Source organism: Mytilus edulis, chromosome 8 (genome assembly GCF_963676685.1).
Source record: "Mytilus edulis chromosome 8, xbMytEdul2.2, whole genome shotgun sequence".
Lineage (NCBI taxonomy): Eukaryota > Metazoa > Mollusca > Bivalvia > Mytilida > Mytilidae > Mytilus > Mytilus edulis.
In genome coordinates, this window is record NC_092351.1 from 25,526,336 (window position 1) to 25,553,423 (window position 27,088).

The following is a 27,088-nucleotide window of genomic DNA, read 5'->3' on the forward strand; positions in this document are numbered from 1 at the left end:
TACAACTATGCCTAAGCCTTATTTTAGTAATTGGTATTGTCATCTGATAAAGTCATGTCGATTATATTAAGATACACAGTTTTCTCTGCTTTCAAATCTTTCTGTTTGAACCCGTCGACCTGGAACTTGTCAATTATTGGTAATATTAATTATTTGGAAAACAAAAGGTCCTGGCTATCCAGGAATGGAGTATGTTTTAATCAACATCATTGTCCCATATTAGTTATCTTAGAAAGTCTTGCTGATTACTGAATAAAACTACAATAGGGAAAAATTTGACAAAGATTTGAATTTAGTAGTGTCGGCCCTTTGATTATGACCCGTGTATATAGCAAAATCCTAAATACACCGTTTGGTGGTGCGCCTGTCAAATGCGGAACGTACCCTTTGATTATGACCCGTGTATATAGCAAAATCCTGAATACACCGTTTGGTGGTGCGCCTGTCAAATGCGGAACGTACCCTTTGATTATGACCCGTGTATATAACAAAATCCTGAATACACCGTTTGGTGGTGCGCCTGTCAAATGCGGAACGTACCCTTTGATTATGACCCGTGTATATAGCAAAATCCTAAATACACCGTTTGGTGGTGCGCCTGTCAAATGCGGAACGTACAGATAAGGTAATAGGTAACAGGTGAATATATATTATTGGTATCGATATCGGATTCGACCCGGAACTTGTTAATTATTGGCAATATTAATTATGTGGAAAACAAAAGGGTCTGGAGTGGTGTAATTTTTAATCTACACCATTGTCCTATATTAGCTATATATAGAGTTGAATTCTTTGATTTGTCGTTTTTACCCGATGACGGCTGACAAATTGGATATCGTAATTTTAGTATTATAGATATGTTCTTATGCATAACAGGCACAGTTTTATCACTTTATTTTTATTCTTGGGATAGATATAGGAAGATGTGGTGTGAGTGCCAATGAGACAACTCTCCATCCAAATAACAATTTATAAAAGCAAACCTTGGTTTATTTTTGCAATAAGTACTTAGTCATGATTCACGCCGTATCCTCATGAAATTTTGTTTTGAAAGTAGAAACCTAATTCATAGAAGCTTAGGATGATGTGTGTAAAAAACGGGGAATTTTACAACTATTAATTCGTTTTAAAATGGTCATCAAAAACACCGCTCGGACAAAATTGAAATTTATTTGGATGAGAATACGGATATAATTAGGGGGAAAAGCACAATACAAGCAGACGTTGAAAATCATACAGAAAATAGTTTGTTTGTATGGAATGAAAAAAAGTGGTTATTTAGCCGAATAACTTTTCCTGTGTTCCATGTGTAAACAGTCTCTGAAATTCATTGGTCTGTACAGAGTAAATTCGATATAGTTTTGGAAATATTTTAAAATACAGTGCCAGCTTTGTAATCGTATAAACCACGTCTACTCAGGACGGACAGCAACATCGGAATGAAGCATTAGAAAGTTAACGAAGGCTGAGAAATACATGGGCACTTGATTCGGCAGAAATAAAATAACAAAATTCAGGTTCCGTTACAGTCTGAATAAAGCCAGCCCCGAGTATCCACTTGCGTCTACAAACGCAAGTTGATAGTTGGGGCTGGCTGTAGTCAGACCGGTTCCGTGTTCCCTGATTCCGTTATAATTTTTTTCTCGAAATTTACATGCAAACGGCTGACTTTTTATTATTCAAACGGCAAGAGACTGTAAAAAAGCTAGATCTTGAAATCATTTAGATTTTATATTCGTGTTAATATACGCTTGCATTGGTATTCGGTGTTTTTTTAGTTTTGAGTTGGAAATAATGTACATGTACAAGTTGGGAGACAAAACGACCGAAAGAAAATTAACAAAGTTCACTTTTAGGGCTCTGAGGGCCATATTGCTCGCATAATAGGCGTCGGAAAATGCCCGGAAAGTTTCTTTCTTAAAATTAGTTTTTAGAACAAGTATAAGTATATATATACATGTATAGCGTCAGTTTAAATTTTCCCGACCATCATCGCGGATGCCCTGCCTCTATTGCAAAACCTACCTATTGTATTTATTGTTAACTTGTTCTCGTCCTGAACATGCATGAACTATTTTCCACTGGACGTTAACCAACCAATAATCAAAGCAATCAATCCTACAATTTACCCCCGTCACTTGAAACTATAGTTGTTAAAATTTAAATCATTGCCTCTAATTTTTTTCAAAAAATTCGACAAAGTTTAAACGCAGACCGCGAGGAAGACCAAAATTGAACAGTTACGCAAAACTAAATATCTACGTTACCGCTTGCTCATTTTGGAAGTAGTGTAACATGAGACTTTATTTGTAAAAGTACAAGTACAAATAAAAAAAAATTGTGTACATGTACATGTTATTTGTACAAAAGTTGGCTGATAGAATGATAAATGGAGATATGTGATATGCAATTTATAAGATAGCAACAGCTGGGCATTAATTAACTGACATCAACACCTTGAAGACATCAAGAAAATCGTGACTAATGCTTATTGGAATAGTATCTTTACACTTTTTATTTGTAGTTTTAGTAAACGTTGGAAAATTTTGAGTATGTGTAGTATAATTGTCACAGTAACATTTCAGTCTCTTGGTAGAACAAAGATATTATTTAAATAATTTTATTTCAAATATTTACGTGAATTTAACGTGTACAAAATTCCGGTGATTTATGCATGAACTATTATCATAAGATTCACATGGAACCTGTTCACGCAAGTTTCAAGTCATGATATGCTCGTTTGATGTGAAAATCGGACGATATTGATAGTAATTCATATGAGTGAAATTCCATGTGCAGGACGAAATAAAATTATATCTGATTCAGTAGAATTTTATATTGCATTACTAGGAACTTTACGACAGTCGACAGGGGAAATGAAATAAAATATACTCATTCAGATCCCGACACATATTTTTTCTCCATTTCTCTGAGAAGGAATAACGTTATATTCCGTACACCATAACGTCACACGTTTTTGGTCAAATTCTAGGCCTATCGATCAACTTTGAAGCCATTTATTTCAAAAACAAGGATGGTGACATATGAGTTTCTATACGTGTATGGATTCACTATGCAATCCTGGATATTATGTTAGTTTTTTGTTTTTCTCCGTATATAAGAAAATAGCCATCCATTCGAAAATCTAAAAAGGTAAGCCGAAAAAAAGGCATTTCCCCTATATACCTAAGTAAATTTGTCGCCAAAATTGACGTTTTCCTATGAAAATTACAAAAAAACAAAAATGGTGACCCCCATTTATTATTTCATATTCCGATGTAACTCGATTCAAAGTACACGTATGCCAAAAATTTTGGAAATCGGGAGATATGCCATTCGGTATCGTGTTACCTTAACAGAGTTATAAACTCATCGTATACAACAGGATTAAAATTGTGTACGCTGTCTGCGCGTTTCGTCTTCTAGAGGCGTTAAAATGGCCAAAACGAATTGAAGTGCCCTGAGGACCCACACTTTTGAATGATTTTGCAATATACAGCGTATAATGTAATCCCAACATCAAATTACATATACATAAGGTAGAATAGTTTAGGGTTTTGACATGCTTAATTTTTAATTTAGTTTAACATTATAATGATGAAAACAATTTTCAAAACAAAACAATTTACCGATTCACCTTTAGAGTCCGCTATGCACAAACGGATAGACGGGTTTTATATATTTGGTACTTATATTGTTACTGCAAATCTGTTAAATACCATCCTTTATTATATTTGCTTGATTAATCAAAAGATAACATGTATTTGAATAGCTGTTAACGACAGATTAAATCCATTCGTGTTTCAAACGGAGGTTGTGTTTAAGTATCAGTTAAAGAAGGAATTAGAAATCACAATAATGTCAAAGGTAAGTCGACATGTAAATAATAATTGTTAATGGTTTCATAATCAAGATTTTTTGGGTGTTTTCAAAGTTGATAAATTTGCAATATTTTCACCTTTTAGAATGAAATAATCTAGTACAAAATCAGTATTTGATACACTTAAATTTCGAATTATTGTCTGAAATTGTCATTCTTTGTTATGAAAAGAATTCGATTAATTGAAATATGTTGGTCATAATTAAACCTACGTATAAACAATATACATTTAGATGCTTAACATTTTTAGTACTGTTAAAATGGTATATATGATGAGTAACGATACTTAAGTAGAAGTAGTTGAGGTTTGAGTGGTGTTGCTTGCTTAGCTACATAAGGAGCAGCCGATCTCATTGTAAATGATAAGTTAATGACAAAAACACTCAGCAAAACGTTCTTCAGTTGTAAAAAAAAATCTTAAGCGTGCTGTATCTAATTCTATGGGATCATTAGATGTTGCCTCCAAACCTTATATCAATAAGGGGCGAGCATGATAGATATTGGACACTGCTTTCAAGTTCAGAAAGTAACTTTTGTTTGACATTCGTTTGATGTGTTTGAGCTTTTGATTTTGCGATTTGATAAGCTTTCCTTCTTGAATTTTCGTCAGAGTTCAGTATTTTTGTGATTTTACTTTTTGTTATCCATTCGTTTGGTGTGTTTGAGATTTAGATTTTGCCATTTGATTAGGGACTTTCCGGTTGATTTTTCATCGGAGCTAGGTGTTTAAGTATATTTTTTTTTCCAAAAAGTGTGGCGACTTTTATTTTCCTGTTCCAGTAATGAATGTCTTAGCAGCAGCTTTGTGCCGATTTTTCAATATACCTTTTACTTTTACGACACATGGTGAAGTTCGTTTTACATTTTCGACATGTTATAATGTTTATTGCTTTTTGTTCGAAGTAATATTAAAAGTATCACTGTGGCTTGAGAAAATGGTTAACAATTAAATAGCTGGTTAATTGTTTTCTTAAATGCTGGTGAGGTTCCAGGATTAATATACTGAATATGTGTACCTTTAATATGACATTCACTTTTCATTTTGCAATTTTAGTTACAGTTTTCCTTCTCAGTCCTGGACAGATTTATTCACGATGTTCAGAAACCGGTTGCACATCCAACCTCTGGCGATGCTAAAAGGGCTTCCTCTGCGATTGACGACATCATAAATAATGTTCCACTGATCGATGAATTAAATGTAAGATTAAATTACTTAATTTCTTTATTGAGCATTGTCAAGTAAAATTTACAAACAAATAAGTTAAACAAAGCATGAAACAAAATTTAAATATGCTACCATTAAGTAAAGAGAAGAAAAAAATGCTATTCAGTTAATATGAATTAAAAAGAATAAGTCAGCATGAATTAATATGTTCTCCTGGGCTGGAAACAATAATGATCTTATCCTTTTTTTTTAATGCCAGTCTGTCGAAATTTTACCATTGTTGGTTATGCTGCGTGAATCTCCGGAAAAAATAGTTTGACATGTTTCCAAATAGTTTGTAAAATAAATGTACCAAAACTCAAAGAAATTTCTTAAAATCTAAAGCCCAAAGAATCTTTGAATTACAAAAATATATTTCAAACATGTATTGATACAACAAAATGTATGTCTGATTTTAATTTGGTACAAACACATATGATAGACAGAACATATATTGCACCCATTTTTGGATTTAAAGGGATATAAAAAATGTTCCAAGCGATCTTACAAATCCTAGTCACTATGGCATTTTTATATGACTAAAAAACATCAATCAATTCAACAATCAATTCAACCCTCATGACGCTTCACATTAACTTTATCAATAAAATTTAATATTTCAAAGGTGAAAGGCTTACGAGATCTTATCAAACTTGCAGAAAAGGGAAAGTTCACAGACATGAAAAACAAAGCCAGTGAAGCTATTTCTGATTACCAGATAATTGAATCATTTTATAAGAAAAAGGTTCGTTTGTAGATTACAATGTTGTATTTCGCTAGTTTTTTTATGGAAAGTAGTACATGTAGATATTTTATAACGCAAAACAATACATTATACGATTTTTTTCAATCAAACGCATGTTGTTTGTCAATGTGTATTGTGATTTTAAATTAGTATTGAGACACTAAATTGTTATATGCAGACATTTAACAGACCTGCGCCTTTCCCCTAACTGTCGTTCTACATATATGATGAATGCAATCAACATAGAGAAAAGATATTCTGTAATAAATGTGGTTGGATTTCCTTTACCTCCTGATTAGGCGCGGGTCTGCTAAATGTCTGCATATAACAATATGTAGCGACACGTCTATTAACCAAAGCACCACAGGACAAGAAAAATCAACTACAGTTCACCACACGACCTGCAAAAAAAACCCAATACATCATGCCGTTGAATACGCTATTGAAGGCTCCGAAAATCAAAAAGTCAATCAACTGATGAAATTAACGAAAAACAATTATGACAGGCGGCAAAAAACAACAACTACTGGACAACAGGCTCTTCCATTGAATGCAAAATGCTCTTACTAGCCGGGATTTTCTCCTTAGTTAAATGATTATATCAAAATACTACTAGTATTGTGTAAGTTTTTTAACAAACACATATGTGTTTCTTTTGTTGTATAATGTGATTCAGAAACATATCCAGTAATTAAAAATAAATATTAGGGTATAATGAATGTTTTGTATTTTATGATCAGAATAGAAAAACAACATTTAATTTTCATAAAGGATTTTGCAGGTTTTACCCACATCGGAAAGTATAGATTCAAATGATAAGGAAAAGCAACCAAAGTTGAAAGAGGTTACAGATTCATTGTAAGTGAATGTACCTCGTCTTTCATGTAGTATCAAAATAGTTTAGTTGATCGGAAACAAATGAACGGAAAAATTGTTCAATCTGAAGAAAAAAATAATAATTAAATTTTCTAATGATTTACTTGTACTCCAAACCTAAATTGAACCTGTCTTAACAGCTGAAATCTCATTATATTTATTAAAAGAAGAGTGTTCTGTTTTTACGATGTTGATATTCGAGGATCAAACCTGTTTGTACTTTATACAAGTGTTGACTTTATTTCCAGACTGAACCCATCTTACAAGCTTATGGATAACTATACAGCAGATGATAGACCGCATGGTCAAGATTTGGTCAACAGCAGACTTCTGCATCAACACAATACCACAGAAATAAACGAAAGGTATGAATAGGTGTACTCTTTTACAGTCTTAGATATAAGAAGATGTGGTATGAGTGCCAATGGCTATGAGCCAACTCGTTATCAAAATGGTCTTAATTGTTTAAATTGTAAGTAAAAAAAGATAAGCAATATAACAGTATGACAAATTGCAACTTAAGTTTGATAAACATTACCGAAGATGGTTTTCATGTCGTGTTTAAAACATTATAGTTTGGGATAAATATCTAATTGCTTTCATCCAGAAGAGATCAAGAAGCCAGTTTTTCTATCCATAACCAGAATCCGATGATAACGGACATATCTGATACCAACAGACCTACAAAGGTAGCAGAACAATTCTCTGCGCTGTATGACAATGAGTGGACAGACGCTTTTGATGCCATTGCGAGGCTGGAGGGAAAGAAGGCAAACATAGAAAAAGAAATCATTATTTATCTGGATGATGTTCTAAGGGTAGTTATTATTTTTCTCCATTTAAATTCAAATGTACTAATTCATGAGAAGGCTTTCTTTACAGTCGCAGGTGGATTGTCAGTCCAAATTGGCAATTGAAGCCCCGTATCTTGTTACTCGGTATTGACATAACTTAAAACATATAACTTGGATTGTTTTTAAATTTTGTATATTTCATTTAATTATACTTAAACAAAAGCAGTATCTTCTAATGGACAAATGGACAAATGAAATGCCACGGTTCTCAGCGTTTTATGTGTTTGTAGCTTCCCAAACTTTTGGTCTCAAGCGTCCTCATTATATGGGAAATTTACGGTATACATATTACTTTAGATAAGAATAGAAAATTATCGAAGAATCACAATGATTGAAAACAAGTTTAGAAAAAATGCCTGTGTATTTTTCCAAAATGTTTTTTCTTTGGAAGATTTGAAGTTTTATTTCTATTCAGTATTAGAACTGAAGATATATGACTAATAACGTGTTTATATGATATTGTTTTTCCTAGCTTGTATTGATGACTTTATATATTTTGTAGAACATTTACGTGTATACAGTTAAACGAGTACCAGCACTGGTAGACAATATCGCACTACAATTGGAGCAGACGATGTTGGATCCAGTAAGCAGTACCAAAGAAAAAGTACGATTGTTTATTTTAAACATCCATAAATAAACTTAGACATTATAGTAAAAAAAACCTCAACAATTCACTTGAAAAAACTACAATGAATTTTCTGAGACAGTTTTATTGCCATACATTACAACACATAATGCTGTTGACTACAAAGTGTGTATATGAATTTGAATAAGGACATCCCATAGAGTATGAAGGTCTAACTGAATCAAAAGGATATATTTCGTAGCGACTTTTTTCAACTTGCGTATTGGCGGAGGTACTAAGGGAATACGCTAAGAACAGTAAGATCAATCATGAGTAATACCTTGTTTCTTTGATAAATAAAAATAGTATCCGAGTTCATGGTATTCGGCAATGTGTTAAATCATTTTATGTACATGTATGTCCTGCTGTTTAAATTTATCAATTTTTTTTTAACAAAAAACATTATATACATAAAACTGCATTTTGGTAAAAGTATATACATTTTGTAAGTAGTGCTGTGTACGGATTGATAGTTGAGTCTTAGATGCATGATTTTTTTATTAGTTGTTAGTGGCTTTGAACTAGCTGTCAGATAACTGCAAGTACTCTCAGATCTGTTCATTGTGTCTTTTTGTTTCGGGATGTATAAGTACCCGGCCACGTCCACTTGTATTTTTGTCCATCTGATGAGTTAAGCCTTTTTCAACTGATTTTTATAGTTCGTTCTTATGTTGTACTGTTATACCACTGTCCCAGGTTAGGGGGAGGGTTGGGATCCCGCTAACATGTTAAACCCCGCCACATTATTTATGTATGTGCCTGTCCCAAGTCAGGAGCCTGTAATTCAGTGGTTGTCGTTTGTTTATGTGTTACATATTTGTTTTTCGTTCATTTTTTATATAAATAAGTCCGTTAGTTTTCTCGTTTGAATTGTTTTACATTGTCTTATCGGGGCCTTTTATAGTTGACTATGCGGTATGGGCTTTGCTCATTGTTGAAGGTCGTACGGTGGCCTATAGTTGTTAATTTCTGTGTCATTTTGGTCTCTTGTGGACAATTGTCTCATTGGCAATCATACCACATCATCTTTTTTATACTGTATAAATGTACGCAGAAGGAAACAAAAGGGTATACACATACCAAAACAGGATCCAATAGAATTGAAGTAATTCACTGTGTACAAATCTGTTGGATTTCTTTATTTTAAGGTTACCAATCCGAGTGTGATACACAATAGTAAGTTTCAGCGGTATGCTAAGACCTGTGTCAAAGAGACAGCGAAATTGAGCATTCAAGCTCTGATTCAGGTAATGTAAATTACATAGGTGCCGCAAAGCTAACAAAAAATACCCCAAAAAAAAAGCTTATGCGCTCGTGACACATATATGTTTTATATATCGATATTAAATTCATTTCAAGAAATAACCATCAAGATTCCTACCTCAAGCTTTAACTAAAAACTAATATTAAAAAATAATCCGATGATTTTATTTGTTTTGTTTAAGTGTGTTTATTTTAAAGAGAAGATAATCATTCGAAACTTTCTTCGCCCTGAACATGCATGAACTATTTGCCACTGGACTTTAAGCAATCAATCAATCAAATCGTAACTGTTTAAAATATATAAGAATGTATATGTCACGTATTATTGACTACACATGCAATGAAGTAATTGGTAGATGATAAAATTTTATTGATGCTATTACGGTGCAAAGATGATGTGTTATTTTTACAGAAAGATAGAAATGTTAAAAATAGTATCCATTGACACCGAAACAACAAATGGATTGGAACAGAGAACTATATAAGCAAGACAGAATAACTTTTAATATGTCAAGCGAAAGATTGACACACAATGTATGATTGCAGGTTGTCTCAAAATTTGAAAACGTAATAAAATTTCAATCTCAATTCAATCTTTCTTGTAACGCAGGTTAACAAATATGCAGCTGTTTTTGAAGTTTGGTGATAACATATTGATAGAAATAAAATTATAATAAATGTTTAAAATGTTTATGGTTATTTTAGGATTTCAAAAAGACAGAACTACGTCCAAGCCTTCAAAAATATCAAGACAATTTTAATGTGAATAAATATATGGACAAGTGTATAGAGATATGCTGGTTTATGAATGTTCTTGATCCCCCAATGGTACTGAAATGGCCCATGGAACACCAAAATGCAGAAGATCTAGTTGCAAATTTTAGACATTATACAAAAGCTGGAATTCAGTTGGACTTTGCAGTTTGGCCTGCACTGCTGTTCTATGACCAAGGTCCTCTAGTTGTGAAAGGAGTGATGCAAATGAAATGATGTGGTGCAACTCTAGCATTAAACCTTCGCTTTATTGATTAAAAAAATATATGATTACAAGATATTGTTTATGTAAGATTTTCATACGAAGTGCTCAAAGACAAATAACTCTTACTAGCTATGTACTGTTCTGCTCGGCGGATGTGAATAGATAAGAATTGTTCCGAACGGGCGGTTTTTAATGCCCCATATACGATAGTAGAGGAGCATTATGTTTTCTGATCTGTGCGTCCGTTCGTTCGTGCGTCCGTTCGTCCCGCTTCAGGTTAAAGTTTTTGGTCAGGGTAGTTTTTTATAAAGTTACAGTCCAATCAACTTGAAACTTAGTACACATGTTTCTTATGATATAATCTTTCTAATTTTAATGCCAACTTAAAGAATTGACCCCAATTCGAATTCCACGGTCCATTGAACATGTAAAATGATAGTGCGAGTGGGGCATCCGTATACTATGGACAAATTCTTGTTCTTCATGTCCTACGATAAATTATTCTACGAATAAGATATCTCAACTTTTAGTAGTTTTGTGCATATAAACCAAGCAGAACAAACCTTATTATATCGAATCAATGACAATAAATTTCACATTTGAATGATCAACCAATTGTTCACCTTATAAGTACAATAGCTTCCTTTGAAATGTATTAGCCTATAAAGATTAAAATAAAGATAGTGCATATGTGAAAGAAATATAATATATAGTCGTTTGTAGATTTGTTTTCTAACTTCTCAATCATGCGTTAATTCAGTTAATTGGAATTTAAATTTAAAAACGGGTAGACTACATTCTATAAATAACAAACTTGTCTTAAGGAAATTCATCAAATTTGTAGAATTCAACGATGAAATTGACTTCCTGGTAAATATTTTTATACATTATTTAAATTTTGTTTGATTATATTGTTCGATTTAAAACAAACATTTGCTATAGTCTGCAACGTGCATGAAAAGGTTTGAACACAAGTATAATATGCTTTATTATATTAAACACATAAAAAAACTGGCATCATACAATTTTCGGGCATACCCATGGTTTCCTTCAAGTTGTGTCTAACTTAATATTAAGCATGCCGTAAATATTAATTCTAATGTATATACAGTTCTGTGTGTCTTAAGTTGTCTGTGGGGATTCTGGTAACAAAAATGCAATATATTGAATTGGTTCCAAAGGCATACAAATTGATATTGATATACGATAAAGGGGTTGGCCGAATACACACTAATTTATGTTTACTACTTGAACATTTTTAAACAATCTAAATCTATAATAAGATATTGTTTTCCTTACATCCAGTTGCAATTATTTCATGCATGGTCAGGGCGAAAACAGTATTTACAAGCAATCCTAGATAGCCGAACAAAACTTTGTCAACTGAACGAAGAAGAGTGGAACGTTGGACTGTCAATGGCAAATGTGTCAAAAGAGGTCCCGGTTATATAATACATACAGAAAGTTGTCCTTGTAAAGGGTTAATTGTAGACACCTTAAAATGTTGTTAGGAGAGTTTTTATGCCCCACCTACGATAGTAGAGGGGCATTATGTTTTCTGGTCTGTGCGTCCGTTCGTCCGTCTGTCCGTTCGTTCCTCCGTCTGTTCGTTCGTCCGTCTGTCCCGCTTCAAGTTAAAGTTTTTGGTCAAGGTAGTTTTTGATGGAGTTGAAGTTCAATCAACTTGAAACTTAGTACACATGTTCCTTATGATATGATCTTTCTAATTTTAAAGCCAAATTAAACTTTTGACCCCAATTTCACGGTTCACTGAACATAGAAAATGAAAGTGCATGTTTCAGGTTAAAGTTTTTGGTCAAGGTAGTTTTTGATGAAGTTGAAGTCCAATCAACTTGAAACTTAGTACACATGTTCCTTATGATATGATCTTTCTAATTTTAAAGCCAAATTAAACTTTTGACCCCAATTTCACGGTCCACTGAACATAGAAAATGAAAGTGCATGTTTCAGGTTAAAGTTTTTGGTCAAGGTAGTTTTTGATGAAGTTGAAGTCCAATCAACTTGAAACTTAGTACACATGTTCCCTATGATATTATCTTTCTAATTTCAATGCCTAATTATATTTTTATTCCAATTTCACGGTCCATTGGACATGGAAAATGATAGTGGGATTGGGGCATATTCGTGTACTTTGGACACATTCTTGTTCAACATACATTGAATTAACTGATGTCTCAATTTGACTGAATATGTGTGTGTTTTGGTATATCCAACACAGTTTAAAAAGTCCTCCTCCATTTACAACTTTGTTTTTTATTATCACGCTAAGGTATACACAAAAGTATTAAACTTCAAGACTAAAAACTATTTTCCATTATATACATGCTTATTTCCTGGGGATTATTTTCCACAAACGACGAATATCAAAACAGATAGTGGTTTACACTAGTCTTCGGACATGTACTAGCATATAATTGTACCCTTGGTAAAATGAACCAGGTTTAAGGTCGCACGTAAATGTATTTCTATACATTTCGATATCAAATTCTCTTTATGCATCGAAAATAGCCAAGCGAGTTTGTTTTAAATAACCCCTACTCATTATCCAAAACAATTTTCACAAAGGTGTAGTTATACATCAAACTTCATTGGCGAACGGTCATGAACTGTACATTGATACTACTTGTTTCGAATTTGTTTTCGGAAATAAACATGGTAAACAAATTCCAAATCAGTACTGTATGTAGAAATAAACATAAGTAAAAAAGCTAACTGCAAATTTAAAATTACAAAATTACAAAACAACTTAACACCTTAATTGAAATGTGTAAGACCCATAAACGAATTTCTAAAGCTATGTTCTTTTACATTAGACATTACAAACCAAGGAGATCTTCGACTTTTTTGCGAATTAAAAAACACAATATTCTAACATTTTCTTGTAGAAGGAGATTAGCAATGGCTTCCAGTACTGAAGGTGCCGGTCCTTATAAATCAACAGTGGTAATTTCAACGGTAATGTTTTGCATATTTTGGTTTCTAGTTACAATTTCAAAAAGACAAACAAATGATAAATGATTGATGATTGATGAATTTTATCAATTACACCAATCTCTTGCCAAATGCCTGTCCTGGAAAAGCTTTTCAGATTTATAAAATAGAAAATCAAAAAGGAACCAAAGAAAATGAAATTAATAAGTTGAAAAAAGTAGACAACACACTAAAATAAAATAAAGGATAAAAGGACAGAAAATAGTTTACAAAAGGCATAAATTATGCAACACGAACAAAACTTGAAACCAGAGTGGTTTCATGAGTATCGGGATATTAAGAAACACAAACTTTCCTAAGTTTAACTTGTCGTGTTGCACTGATGGTAAGCTGCACTTGGTAACCGTTTATTCAAATGGTCAGGCTAGAGTGCGATATTATGAATCAGAATTGTAAATTCTTATAATACGTAAGGGTCATATAAGTATGAAATCAGTAGTAAATGTTTTCTCGATTTATTAGAATGTTCGAAGTAATTTACGTATTCATTAGAAAGCCTTAGAACTGTACAAAATTTAGCTTTCTTGTTTAAAGGGGGATAAAAACCGTTATTTGGAGGAAAGCATACAACAATATTGCTGCTCAATTTAAAACAGAATACACTTAGAAAAGTCCACAAAACACTACTGTAAACTATAAATAAATGCTTTCAAGAGAAGTTCACACCAGTAATATTGAAGTCGTTGCATTTGATATAAAATTTAAACATCAAGCGATGTTCTTTTTATATTTAAATCGAAAAATGAAGTTCTTTGGCTACTTTTTTTTTTTAACAAATTATAAATTTAAAAAAAATCCTATTTACTTGTTCTATGGTCGTACTATCGTTTACAATATTTTTCCTTTTATCTCCACTTTTGTATTTTGTACACATTAATTCCCTAAATTTTGTAGTTCAGACTATTCATTTTCGATCTGTCTTCTGTCGGCTTATTTTCCTTCAGTTACTAGTATTACCTGGCCAGAATATTCATTTTCAATTTCCTCCTGCAATCCATCAACCTCCTCCCCTCCGACGAAAGTAACAGTTATAAACACCAGATGCATTTTTACAATATATTTTTCTTATAAATATCTCAGTGATGCTCGAGGATAAAACGTTTAAAAAAGGAAATGAAATGATGATATAAACCAAGAATGACAAAAAAAGTATAAACTAACAATGTCCACCAGCAGAGGTACATGTATCTACAAAGTTGTATATGATTTCCAAGTTGCAGCAACTTTAGTAACTTTTTTATTAACTGTTTATATATATTCCTAAGATTGCAGTCTTGTACATTGTTGAGAAACATATTTTCATAGACATTCAACGAGAAGAAAATAAGATGATACGATGTTATTGCAACAGACGCAAATCCGTCAAAGACGTAAAAATATACATCTGATTTTTCAGTTCGGGCATGAAAAGAATAAGCAGACGTCATACATGTACTTTAATTCAAGAACACTCTTCTTGTGTCGTTATTGCATTGTTGTTCGCTAGTTTGTATTACTTTGAACCATATTTTGGGGGGATTTTGGCCCCTGAGTATCTTGTCGTTGATCGTCATACTTATTCTGTAACTTGTTGTAACATAAAATCAATACAAATGTTAATGCTTGTTTGAAAATTGTGAATTTCTGTTTTTTTTCTCTGAACAACGATATAACGTGTCTTTCTATGTTATAGCAAACAACGAAAGAATTGGACAAAACTGAAACTACTGCTTCAGAACAGGCTTTAAACAGTACTGCTACACTACAGAACAGGTAAAGTGGAACTAAATTTTGATTTTATATTTCACGTAAAATATTTCCCGCCAAGTCAAGACAACTTCTATTCATAAAATTTCAAAACTTCGCATGAATATGACCTACCGAATTAGACTATTTACCAGATTTGTAATCACATAAGCAACACGACGGGTGCCACATGTGGAGCAGGATCTGCTTACCCTTCCGGAGCACCTGAGATCACCACTAGTTTTTGGTGGGGTTCGTGTTGTTTATTCTTTAGTTTTCTATGTTGTGTCGTGTGTAACATTGTTTTTCTGTTTGTCTTTTTTATTTTTAGCCATGGCGTTGTCAGTTTGTTTTAGATTTATGAGTTTTACTGTCCCTTTGGTATCTTTCGTCCCTCTTTTAAAACTAATCAATGTCCATATGTACTGTACAATTTTAGGGGGAATATCTTCAAACAATTATCATTGGAAAAATTGAGGTGTGTTTGACTGTCACAGAAGTGACCGACCGAATTAGACTATTTACCGGATTTGTAATAACATAAGCAACACGACGGGTGCCACATGTGGAGCAGGATCTACTTACCCTTCCTGAGCACCTGCGATCACCCCCAGATTTTGGTGGGGTTTGTGTTGCCTAGTCTTTAGTTTTCTATGTTGTGTCTTCTCTACTATTATTTGTCTTTTTATTTCTTTTTATTTTTAGCTATGGCGTTGTCAGTTTATTTTCAATCTATGAGTTTGACTATCCCTCTGGTATCTTTCGTCCCTCTTTTCAAGTTAATTAGTCAACGACTGTAGTCGTATGTGGCAGGTGTCATCCCATCTCGCACAAATAAACGAAAATTTCTCAGCAGCAAGTTGTTGGTAGTGCATTTGTGTGTACACAAAGCACTATTTGGACATTGAATATTACATGAAACCTCGTTCAAAATTCAAGGTTTTAAACTTTCTGGACAAAACAAATCAAAGTTACGTTCACCATAGAAAACGTTATGGAAAGATGCCAGGTACTAGAAATCAACGATACTCTTTCATTCTGTTGTACAAATAGGTGTATCCGATAGAGATCTGAAGAAAAATTTACTTGATATTTATTTTCAAAAATGTATGAATATTGTTGATATGAACTTGTCACATTTCAATAATAGTTAAAAAAAAAATAATAAAAGGTTTTTAAATACGTTCATTTCTAGATTTAGACATACATTTAAAAAATACCATTGTGTAAATTTTAAGTTGCACTACCAATAACTTGCTGCTTAGAAGTAACAATGCATTTTTTGTTATTGTGTTTTTAAGTTGCTGTCTCATATGACATTACTTCAATGTCTCTTTTTATTCACATTGCAGTGATGTTGCTAAACCAGGTATGATTGAAAAAGCAAAGACTGGACAACAGCGAGGAGGAACTAAACATGAAAATAGGATAGTTGGAAATCAATGGAGCGAATGGAAACCGACTGGAGTACAAGACTTGGATGCAATTCGTCAAATCCTAAAAGAAGCACTAGAAGGTGGTCAGACGTCAATGGAGGTTCTTCATCAAAAAGTGCAAGAGTTGATAGAAAGGTAAGGGTAGATAATTTTGGGATATATAAAATGAAAACAGATGTCAAAACATTTCTATTAAGTTCTAATAATTACATTAGAAGTATGTTTCATTATAATACGTTATTCTGATTGGCTAACTGCACATCACGTGTTATTCCTTCAGCAGTTGCATTACTCAATAAAACTTATCATGCATGATAACACGAGGTCCGACAATAAAGTGCACAGGTGAATATGTAAATTTAAAAAAAAAATGATAAAATTCGTGCTTTCATGATCCTAGCTCAAAAATGTAATTATAAGTATTGAATGCTTCTTTTTGTAACTTTATACATTGTAGGGTTGTAAAAGCGTTGACCGTGCGCACATTTTTAGAATGAAGCACTTCCGCGCTTTTACAAAATGTACTTCGGTCAACGCTTTTACACTCCAATAAAGTTACAAAAAGAAGCATTCAATTTTTAAGTATACTATATTCATACTACCGACTTTTGACTCCTGGTAAAATAATAAATCAACTTGCAACCTATAGCTACTCTGTGGTAAGATATTTTGGTACTCGTTTAAGTAGGAGCAGCTTTAAAAAGTGAAAACAAGCTTGCAATCTGTTAAAAATTGGTCATATATAGAAATTATAGTACAGTTATTTTTCTGCAAATTGTTACGAATAAAAGCTTGCTAATACTTCTGTTGGTTGCTCTTTGTATAAATTATTAGCGCTGGAGTCAAAAGTCGGTATCATGAAAATAGTCTATTGCATACGCATTGTATAATTACGCTTCTGTAACGCCATACACATTATTACAACTTTAAATCGCTTTAAATCAAATCACAACGATTGGCCTACATGTATGGGTGTGCTTGGTCTGAAACAATCATTTTAGAGTGAATCTGATGAATAACACTTGAGTAAAAAATGTCCAAGTATAACATAGTGATATAAATTGAAAACTAACAATTATGTCATTTTTAATTTTGTTTTGTATGTATGAAATTATTTTTTTAAATGTTTGTATTTACATGATTTATTACAGTTACACAATAATTTTTTCGACTAACTTTCAATTAAAAGTAAGCAAAGAGATACGGAAATGATAGAACAATTACAACAGAAAACAGAAGAACTGTCAAGGTTACTGAAGGAAGAGAGAGAAAGAAACGAAAAACACAGAACGACACAAACACAAAACCAAATGACAGAAAAAGAGAAAGAAATAGCAGATCTTAGAAAAGAAACCACAGGACTTAAAGAGGAAACTGAAAAATTGAAACAGGAAGTGGAGACCTTGAGAACAAGGTAATCATGAAAATCATCATCGTCATCTTTTGAATGAAAACAAACATGGAATGTACATCAATTTTGACAAGACATAATGCTGAACAAAATTAAAGCCCAGTCTAACGTGTGTAATGCATTTACTCCCATTTAATTGGTCATTATTTCAAATGTTTCTGTATTTAATAAACACAGAAATGTGCCAAGGATTTTTTGCTAGATTATGAAAATTTAAGACAATACTAAAAGTTATACAGTTTTACCTATTTTTACCACAGTACCAAAAATAAATCCAACAGGAGCCATAACATTGACCATCAGCTGTTTACAAGTTACTTATTTTTCTTATATTCAATCAATACTAACGTATAATTATTTACATTTTATGCTATGCTATTATAAATCTGATTTATATATTTATTTAGTCTAAGTAAAGCTGCAGGAGATAAGTTGACTGATGGTAACCCTACCATTACTGATCTTAGTGATCCAAATCGTCCCCAGAAACTCTGTGAAAAATTCAATAGCTTGTATGACAACTTATGGACTGATGCATTTGAACATGTTTTCAAAGATGAAAATAACGAGAAATTATCCGCCGCAAGACTAGTAGATATATTCAGGGTAAATACAGAGTATTGTTGTGTATAATTCCTACTAATTGCAATTTTACTTTTTTACCTTGAATTTCATTTTGACTTGTTATATCATTATTCAAATCTTTTTGTTTTATTCAAAATGTATCCATATGCTTCTGTTTTAAAAGTTTTCCTTTATACGCAAGATCTCAGTAAAACTCTGAATAAATAAATAATTTCAAATACGTGTCCAAAGTATATTTATAACAGATATTTTCTACATTTTAACGATAAATCCCATGATAATTACATCAAAATAAGGTAAAAAATATAGCAACTGAATATAGAATATAAACAAACATAAATAATCATTTGAAACAGTCTCTATGATTAAAATTTCAGAAATGTTGGGAGTTTTGTCGTGAATGCGCTGATCGTCAGCTGGAAATGTTACAAGAAAAGTTTGTGCGACCAGAAGTTATCACGGAAGAAATGAATAGACAGGTATGTTCACTGTATTAAAAATTTAAAAACCTTCCAGTGAAAGAGAAAAAAAAACAAGCAGAAATACATACAAAAAACGTTATGTAATTTATGAAACTTGGATGTTCAGTAAAACCCATCCCAAAGTAGGGAGTGCGGTAGGTTGTGCGGGATGTATAAGTACGTAGCCACATCTGTTGGGAATGGAAACGGTCGATCCGATGCATCGTATTTGGAGAGTGCCATTCTTTGCGAACGTTGAGAACCCTTGCAAAATCTGGGAGGGGTCCGTAGTTGACCCTTTGAAGAGCCCCTACCTAATATGTCCTCTTTTTCTAGTCGCAAATCAAATTTCCCAGACCTTAATTACGGAACCTACATACAATTTTACTGTTAATTTGTTTCGTCCTGAACATGCATGAAATATTTGTCACTTAACCTAGCAAACCTCAATTTATCAAATATAACTACGATTAAAAGAAGATGTAAGGTACTCGTCAAAGTGGCAGTGGCTAACGACAAAATAACCCTTGGGGTACTCTTTTGGTACTGATTTTAAGTAAACGTCGTATAAAGCAAGGAGAATTGACAGTGACTGACAATCAATAACCAATAAAAAATTATATATATCAAAAGACAATCACAAAGTTAGTTTCCGATTTAAGAAATCTAAAATGAAAACATAGACATAGGAAGATGTGGTATGAGTGCCAATGAGACAACTCTTTATCCAAGTCACAAATTATAAGAGTAAACCATTATAGGTCAAGGTATGGTCTTCAACACGGAGACTTGGCTCACACCACACAGCAAGCAATAAAGGGTCCCACGAAATTACCAATGTAAAGACCATTCAAACGGGAAAACATGTGTGCTTTTAATTTGTATGTTGTTTTTATTAGAAACTATTCTTCTATACTGGATGCATGCTTTTGTGTTAAGATAAACTATTCCATCCACAGGGATTAATACAGACATTCTCAAAGTCAGAACTGAAAATGATAAAAGATGCAAGAAAAGCAGTTGCAAAGCACACATTAGTTAATTTAACACAGGTACATGTATTAGAGTCAACTATGAATGCAATCTCATTACTGTTACCAAGATTATAACCATAACACAGTCACCAACTAACACGCGCAAACATTCAGCTCTCCACTTAAATTTCAAATAAAAAAGATCACGGAACATTCAGAATGTACATTTATAGAGCTCGGGGAAAATAAAGAAGACTATTCAAGCATAATATACTAGCAGGTAAAAGATACCGACACAACTTTCCTGAAGTTGAATCAAATTGAAATTTAGATGGCAGTAAACATGACCGAGATGAATCAAAAGAAAGTACACATTTTGTCTAAAGATAAATCCTGGACTCATAAAAAAAACCATGCAAATAGGGGAAATTAAAGCCTTCAGCATTACGAACTTCTCTGAAAACAGACAGAGATCTTTTATGTAGAATATTGTCTTTCGCCTGTCATATTCGAATTTGGTTTTTAAACTGAATAACTAGATTTTAAAAAGAGAGTAATTTAAAATCAACAGTGTATCCCTAAAATAATATTGAAGGAATGTAGATGGGTTGGTGTAAATCTTAATAACGCATCTTTGAGCAATATAATATGCAACAACCATTGAACATATTCATCAATTTTACTGTTGTTTACTTAAGTAATCATTCATTCATACATTAACAAATACAGTAAGCCCTCGACAGTGTCTATTTCTAACACCTTGTTTTTACTATTTTCGATAAAATAAAGTTATCTTTTATTTATTTTTTAATAGATTGTATATAGCTTTTTGTCGGTAAATTGATTGGTTAACCTTCCTTTGCCTGTTTCAGTTTTACTGGAAAACGAAAGCTAAACAGAAAGAGTCATTGCGACCGTATGTAGATGCTTGTATGGAAATTTGTTGGTACGCTGCTATTAATGACCCAAAACTGGATTTTAGTTTTGAACCGACAAAGAATAAAGAAGACTTCAGAGGTTACACAAAATCTGGGAAATTTGTTGACTATTTAGTATGGCCAGCCATGTATCTCCATACTGATGGGCCATTGCTTTATAAAGGTGTCGTGCAGCTGAAAGATAATGAGGGAGAAAGAGAACAAATGTGAAATTAATAAATATAAACCTAAAAAAAAATCATTAATATTAAATTTGTTAATTATCATTTAGATATATCATGTTCTTCATCTGACTAAATTATGAGATGAAAATGTGTACTAGGCGTTATCTCATGGAGTCATGTTGTCTTTTCAGAAATGTCTGTTTCTATATATAGAAAACAAATTACGAGCGACTTCTAGTCTTGTTTAGATCTAACCGTTTGTACCACATAGATATTGCATTGCTTGCATTTTAATATATCGAGGCAAGTTCTGTGTTTTAAAACATATAGACAAGACTTGATGACAAATTGAGTATCGCCCTTTCCATGTGAATTTTCACTTGATTTTACATTAAAAATGTTTTTATCCTTACGAAGTCGTTGATATTTGCCAAATTATTATTCAATTACATGATTAATAAACCATAAAACTTGTTAATCTTTAAGTTCTGCGAGTCAAATATGAAGGGGTAAGAGACTCAAATTCTGAGTTTGAACTCTGTATGGAGATAGGGATAGGGATAAAGAGTTGAATAAGATAAATAAAAAAACACACAGAAAATGCAAAACATACAAAAACATCAAAGAGACATTGAAACATTAAAAAAATATCACTTTCATTTAATAAACTGTTGGCACAGAGATATGGGTCACTCTTTTGTTATATTGATCGTAAAATACAAATGTTGTCTAAACAAAATTACCAGTACTTAAACATGTAAGATATGCAAAACGTTCAAAGTCAACGAACTGTGAAGGAAGTTCAGGGCTATATAAATTCCATTGACAACAGATGTTCCTATGCTTATACAAATGCATACTTTTAATATATCATTGACCTACCAATAGTGTTACCCATAAAATTAATGTGGCGCAAGAAAAGCAGCAGTCCAAGTACAGTGCCTTGAGGTACTCTTGATGCTAAAACCTTCAGAGTTAGAATTTTCGCCCTTCAACCAAGACTGTAATGGCCTGACCATTAAGTATAACCACGATTGGGCTCAAGCAATAAGAATATCAGGTGCTGACAATTTATTCTTAAACCAATCTAACAAATAGTAAAAAGCTGATAAACAAATAAAATACAATTTTACAATGTGTTCAATTTATGTTATTAAAACGAAATGTCAAAAGTAATAGGTAGCACAGTCCGTTGAAGTGAGAAAATGTTGTACTTTCAAGAACGGTTAAATTTCAGGTATTTCACGGAGAAAAGGTTCAAATATTTAGAGAGCAATTTGGAGGGTTCAAATACAATGTTGTAGAATTAACTCACTCTGTAATTAGCCACGAATTGTGTCCAAGATGACGTCTCGACGAAATGTTCCTCGTGATTGTTATGACCTTGCAGTTTTTATGTTACGGATACGTGTGAGAGAGGGAAAGGTAGCGACGGTACGATGTTTTAACGTTAAAGATGAATAATCCTCCTCGACTGGAACACATAAATAGATTAAGAATATAATCAAACGAACTATATAAATTACGGAATGGTGTGACAGAATACTCCCCGTCTGATGTCTATCTGATATCACTATTCCATAATTTTTTCGAATATGAATACAAGACTTACACAAATGAATGAATCCAAATATGAATTGAATATATACAGGTGAAATGTCCACTATTGGTCATGTGAAAAATATCACGTCTCAACTTACGACATTTCACTATAAAGTTTCCAGAATAGATTAATTCCACGGAAAACTGGGTTCGGCACAGTTTCTTGTCCTACGAAGAAGGATCTCTCCAATGAGATCGCTGTGATTTGTAGAATGTTCCATAGCTGTTGTTGAGATAGTAGGAACTGTTTTCTCCAACGTTGTGAGACGGCGACGACGGTTAAAGGTGGTCCTGCGATGGGTATGACGAGAGGTAATATTTGATCCTCTTCCGATTTGGCGAAAAGTTCCATCTTTTTTAGTATCAGACGAAATTAAGCGTTTCGTCTTAATGTTCAATCCTGCTGATCTTGCTGTTTTATCTGTGAAGTGGGGTCCTCTATGTTTGATTTTGTTGTAGTAATGTCCAAGAAAAGGTGTTACTTTGTGATGATGTCCAGATAAGACTACTGGTTCCTTTTCACTAAAATTCAAGTCAGATTTGGCAATACTGCTTCCTCCTCGGAGTAGAGGTTGCTTGCTCAGAGGCAGATTGATATTGGCAATAGGTCCTTCTATCGGAATAGGTTTGTGAATGCTACTGATTCCCGCACCATGCACTTCAGGTCCTATAATTTGATTTCGGGATGAAATTTTCTTTATCTATAGATTTTTCTATAGAAGTCAAAGATTTTGCTTTTAGTGACGCGAGTGATGTCCCTTTAGAGGAATTCATGCGTTTACCAGGCTTGGTACTAGGTCCAGTACATTCAAGTGATTGTATTGAATGCGATTTTGCGACCTTGGCATTCGAATGAAAGTTTTTGTCGTTAGACTGAACAACAATTGGATACTTGTCCTTGACGGCTATTTCCGGTCTTGAGGCAAGACGTTGTTTTGATTCCGTTATTGAAACGTAAGTTATCTTTGTGTTGACTTCAATAGGAACAGTTTGCTTGTCAATGTATGTATTTCCAATTATGACCCAACCAAGTCTCAACTTTTGGGCAAATGGAGTTCGGGATGGTCCTAGTCGTTGTTTATGGACGTGGTGTGCCTCTATAAGGTCCCTTCCAATTAGGAGTAGAATTTGACAACGTTCCTCTAGTGGTGTAATGCTTCCTCTGAGTTCTGCCAGATGGGGATGATGCATTGTAACTTTAGGAGTAGGAATTTCGTCTCGATTATTGGGAATATTATTACATTCAATTAATGTGGGCAGATCAAATTGTACGTCACTATGTACAGATTTTTATGACGAAATCTTTTCCTCTTTTCCCAGAAGTAGCTACTCTGCCGGAGCATGTTGTAAGAGAGTAGTTTTCAGGTTTCTCCCGAACGTTGAACAGACTGAAGAATTCAGGCGAGGCAAGATACCGGTTGCTTTGGTCGTCAATAATGGCGTACATCCTGATAATTTTGTCTGTCTTGTCCTTGTGGTACATGTCCACAGGTAATATCTTGGCATAAGATTTTTCGCTCTTATGATCTTTGTAGATCTCTGTGCAGATCGAACTTACAGAGGTTAACTTTGTTTCAGCTGACTCTGTCTGCTCCCCGCCGTAGCCTTGTCTTGGTGAGCTAAACGGTGAACTTTCAGATTGTTGTGGTCTAGTAATGTGAAGTGCTATGGTATGTCGTTCACTTCCACACTCGTTACAACTGATACTTGCGTTGCAGTCCCGACTTCTGTGTGTGGTTGACTCACAACACTTGTAGCACACATTGTTTTGTCTTAACAGTTCCTTGCGTTCCTCGATTGGTTTGGCTCGGAATGCTCGGCATTCATTCAAGGTATGCTTTGTCTTGTGTAGGATAAACATATCTTGTTGTTGAATACTGTTTTCAGTTTGCAGTTCAATAGCCGTCTTATGAACGTTGTCTTTAGAGTACGTCTGAGGTGTGAACCTTGGCGTAGCGTCTTTTGTATTTGATGTTACTTTTGACCCAAAGATGAACCCAGGATCGTTCTTAATTTTGCTAATTTCCCTGATGAAGGCAGATAATTCTGTGAAAGGTGGAAAGGCAACTTCATATTTAGACTTGTATCTTGAAGCCCTTGTAATCCACTTTTCTTGGGGTTCGTATGGCAGTTTTTCCACAATAGGATTTATCCCGGACGAAGAATCGAAATAAGCAAGCAAACATCCCAGCTTGGGATTTTCCTTGTGATATTCGATTTCTGATAGAATATCAGACAAGTCAAAAAGACGTGCGTTATCTTTGTTCGTCAAGGTAGGGAAGTTGACGAGTTTACTTGTGAGAGAGGCCTCCAACATTTCTGGAGCACCATATCGCTCATCCAATCTCTGCCGTAACCTCTGTAGGCCTCTTGTTGGGTTGTTGGCATTTGATGCCCTTATACTCGTGGCATGTTTAGTAGACTCTGGTCCTAGCCACTTAATTAATAGATCTATCTGCTCCGAGTCCGACACTTGTAATTCGTCTATGATATTTTTAAAGCTGGCTTTCCATGTATGGAAGGATTCAGCCCGATCGTTAAAGCTTGTTAATCGGGAGATAAGCAGGTCCTTACGCAAGAGAAATCTAGTAATCTCCGATGTTGGGTTGATTTGTTGCTGGTGTTCAACAGGGATCTCTTCTATAAAGTCTTGTTTTGTGCGTAAGACAGGGATCACTTCTTTTACACCCTGTTTTTGGTGTTCAGTAGGGCTCTCATCTGAAAGACCTAGTTTTTGTATGCCGGTTACTAATCCCAGATCTGGGATTAATGTAACTTCCGGTGATTTAGTATCGGAAGGCAAGACAGTACATGTCTGTGACAGCAAGTTCAGTGCCACCGATGGCACGAACGCTGGTGCTTCGTGACTCAGTTCGATCTTAACAGGAATTTGTTTTTTCTTTTGAGGTCCTGTTACTTCCTTTACAACAGTTGATACAGGAAGTTTATGGACGAAATCTTGCACACGCTGATGTTCGCTAAACGCTTGGCTGTCATCGTATTCCAGGATACGAGCCTCGGCTTCTTCGGCTGCAGCTTCTCTCTGTGCTTCAAAAAGGTTAAATCGGGCTTTCAGCTCGGCGTTTTCACGGCCTACCCGTACGGCTTCATGTTGCATATGAGCCTTCCTACGCATAGCCTCTTGTTCTAATTGCACTTTTCTGTGAGCAGCTCCTGTTCTAGTTGAACTTTACGTTGAGCGACTTCTTGCTCCATTTCTGCCTTTTTACGTGTGGCTTCCTGTTCCATTTCAGCCTTTTTACGTGTGGCTTCCTGTTCCATTTCAATTTGTCTGAACAGGGCTTGTTCCTCTAACATTGCTTCCTGTTGTTGGATAAGGGCATGTTTTTCGACGAATGCTATCTTAGACTTTGCAGCCTCTGCCTTAGCACGCTTTTTCCGTGCTAGGCTTGACATGTCTGACACGTTAGAGCTACCGCTGTGCGAGGTTTTCGTACCCCTTGAGGTCTTTGTTTTAGTTTATTTGGCATTTGTTAGGGCGAGGCGATGCTCGTGTAGTTTTTCCATGACCAGTTCCACTTTGGACCGACGTAAATCCAAAGAGAGTTTACATGCATCAATTTCTTTTTGACTCTCCAATGTTCTGGTCCTTTTCAGAAAGTCTAGGTATTCATCTGTGAGCCTACGATAATTATTACAGGCTTTAACAAGTTTGTCCTGGACTGTTAGGAGTTGCTGGAGCTCGTAAGAAGGCGTTGTGACTTCCAATAACTGGGATTCAATGTCTGTCCAGAGAGCCTCTTGTTCCTGACATAACTTGTCACGTTTTTCAGTGAAAGCTCCTTTTCCTTTTCCCGTGAGGTCATGTACTCGCCTAGCCTCGGGATTTTCATCTGACTGTATTGTATTAGATGGATTTTCTAATAATTCAGGGACATCTCCATCTGGGGGCTGAATCTCTTCTTGTTGTTCCACATGACTGGGATCCATGTTGACTCAACGTTGTTGGGTTGCTGTCGAGTTCACACAAGATATGTAGTCCACTGTCAGTGTAAAGGTGTGTACGTTGCTACGTTGTTGTTCCTTGTCTGGATATGTAAAGACAGGTTGTCGTCAATTTACTATACGTCCTGGGATGACGCGTACATGCAGGGCTCAACAGGTAGGTTGTTATGTAGCTGTATAACTAACGTAGAGTGGCGTTATCTGTGAGAAACAACAGGCAAGTTGAAGACTTTTTACTGTAATGGCCTGACCATTAAGTATAAACACGATTGGGCTCAAGCAATAAGAATATCAGGTGCTGACAATTTATTCTTAAACCAATCTAACAAATGGTAAAAAGCTGAAAAATAAATAAAATACAATTTTACAATGTGTTCAATTAATG

The 27,088-nt window shown here is 34.1% G+C and overlaps 2 protein-coding genes across 3 annotated transcripts; both read left to right on the forward strand.

The window, feature by feature from the left end:
- Nucleotides 1–3,705: 3,705 nt before the first annotated feature.
- LOC139485183 (uncharacterized) lies at nt 3,706–11,130 on the forward strand. 2 transcript variants are annotated; one of them, XM_071269420.1, is made up of 9 exons: nt 3,706–3,867; nt 4,935–5,078; nt 5,710–5,829; nt 6,611–6,687; nt 6,954–7,070; nt 7,313–7,523; nt 8,062–8,166; nt 9,336–9,434; nt 10,156–11,130. In XM_071269420.1, exons 1-9 carry the CDS (start codon nt 3,859–3,861, stop codon nt 10,438–10,440), a joined length of 1,167 nt encoding a protein of 388 aa, XP_071125521.1. In that variant the 5' UTR covers nt 3,706–3,858; the 3' UTR covers nt 10,441–11,130. The 2 variants fall into 2 exon arrangements, with proteins under 2 accessions (XP_071125521.1, XP_071125522.1); XM_071269421.1 differs by lacking the exon at nt 9,336–9,434 and having other exon boundaries at nt 10,156–10,573.
- A 31-nt stretch (nt 11,131–11,161) lies between these two features.
- On the forward strand, nt 11,162–21,613 carry LOC139485182 (tropomyosin-2-like). The gene is made up of 9 exons (XM_071269418.1): nt 11,162–11,299; nt 13,336–13,405; nt 15,114–15,193; nt 16,519–16,737; nt 17,792–18,016; nt 18,421–18,619; nt 18,976–19,077; nt 20,019–20,111; nt 20,906–21,613. Exons 2-9 carry the CDS (start codon nt 13,349–13,351, stop codon nt 21,179–21,181), a joined length of 1,251 nt encoding a protein of 416 aa, XP_071125519.1. The 5' UTR covers nt 11,162–11,299; nt 13,336–13,348; the 3' UTR covers nt 21,182–21,613.
- The last annotated feature ends 5,475 nt before the right edge of the window (nt 21,614–27,088 follow it).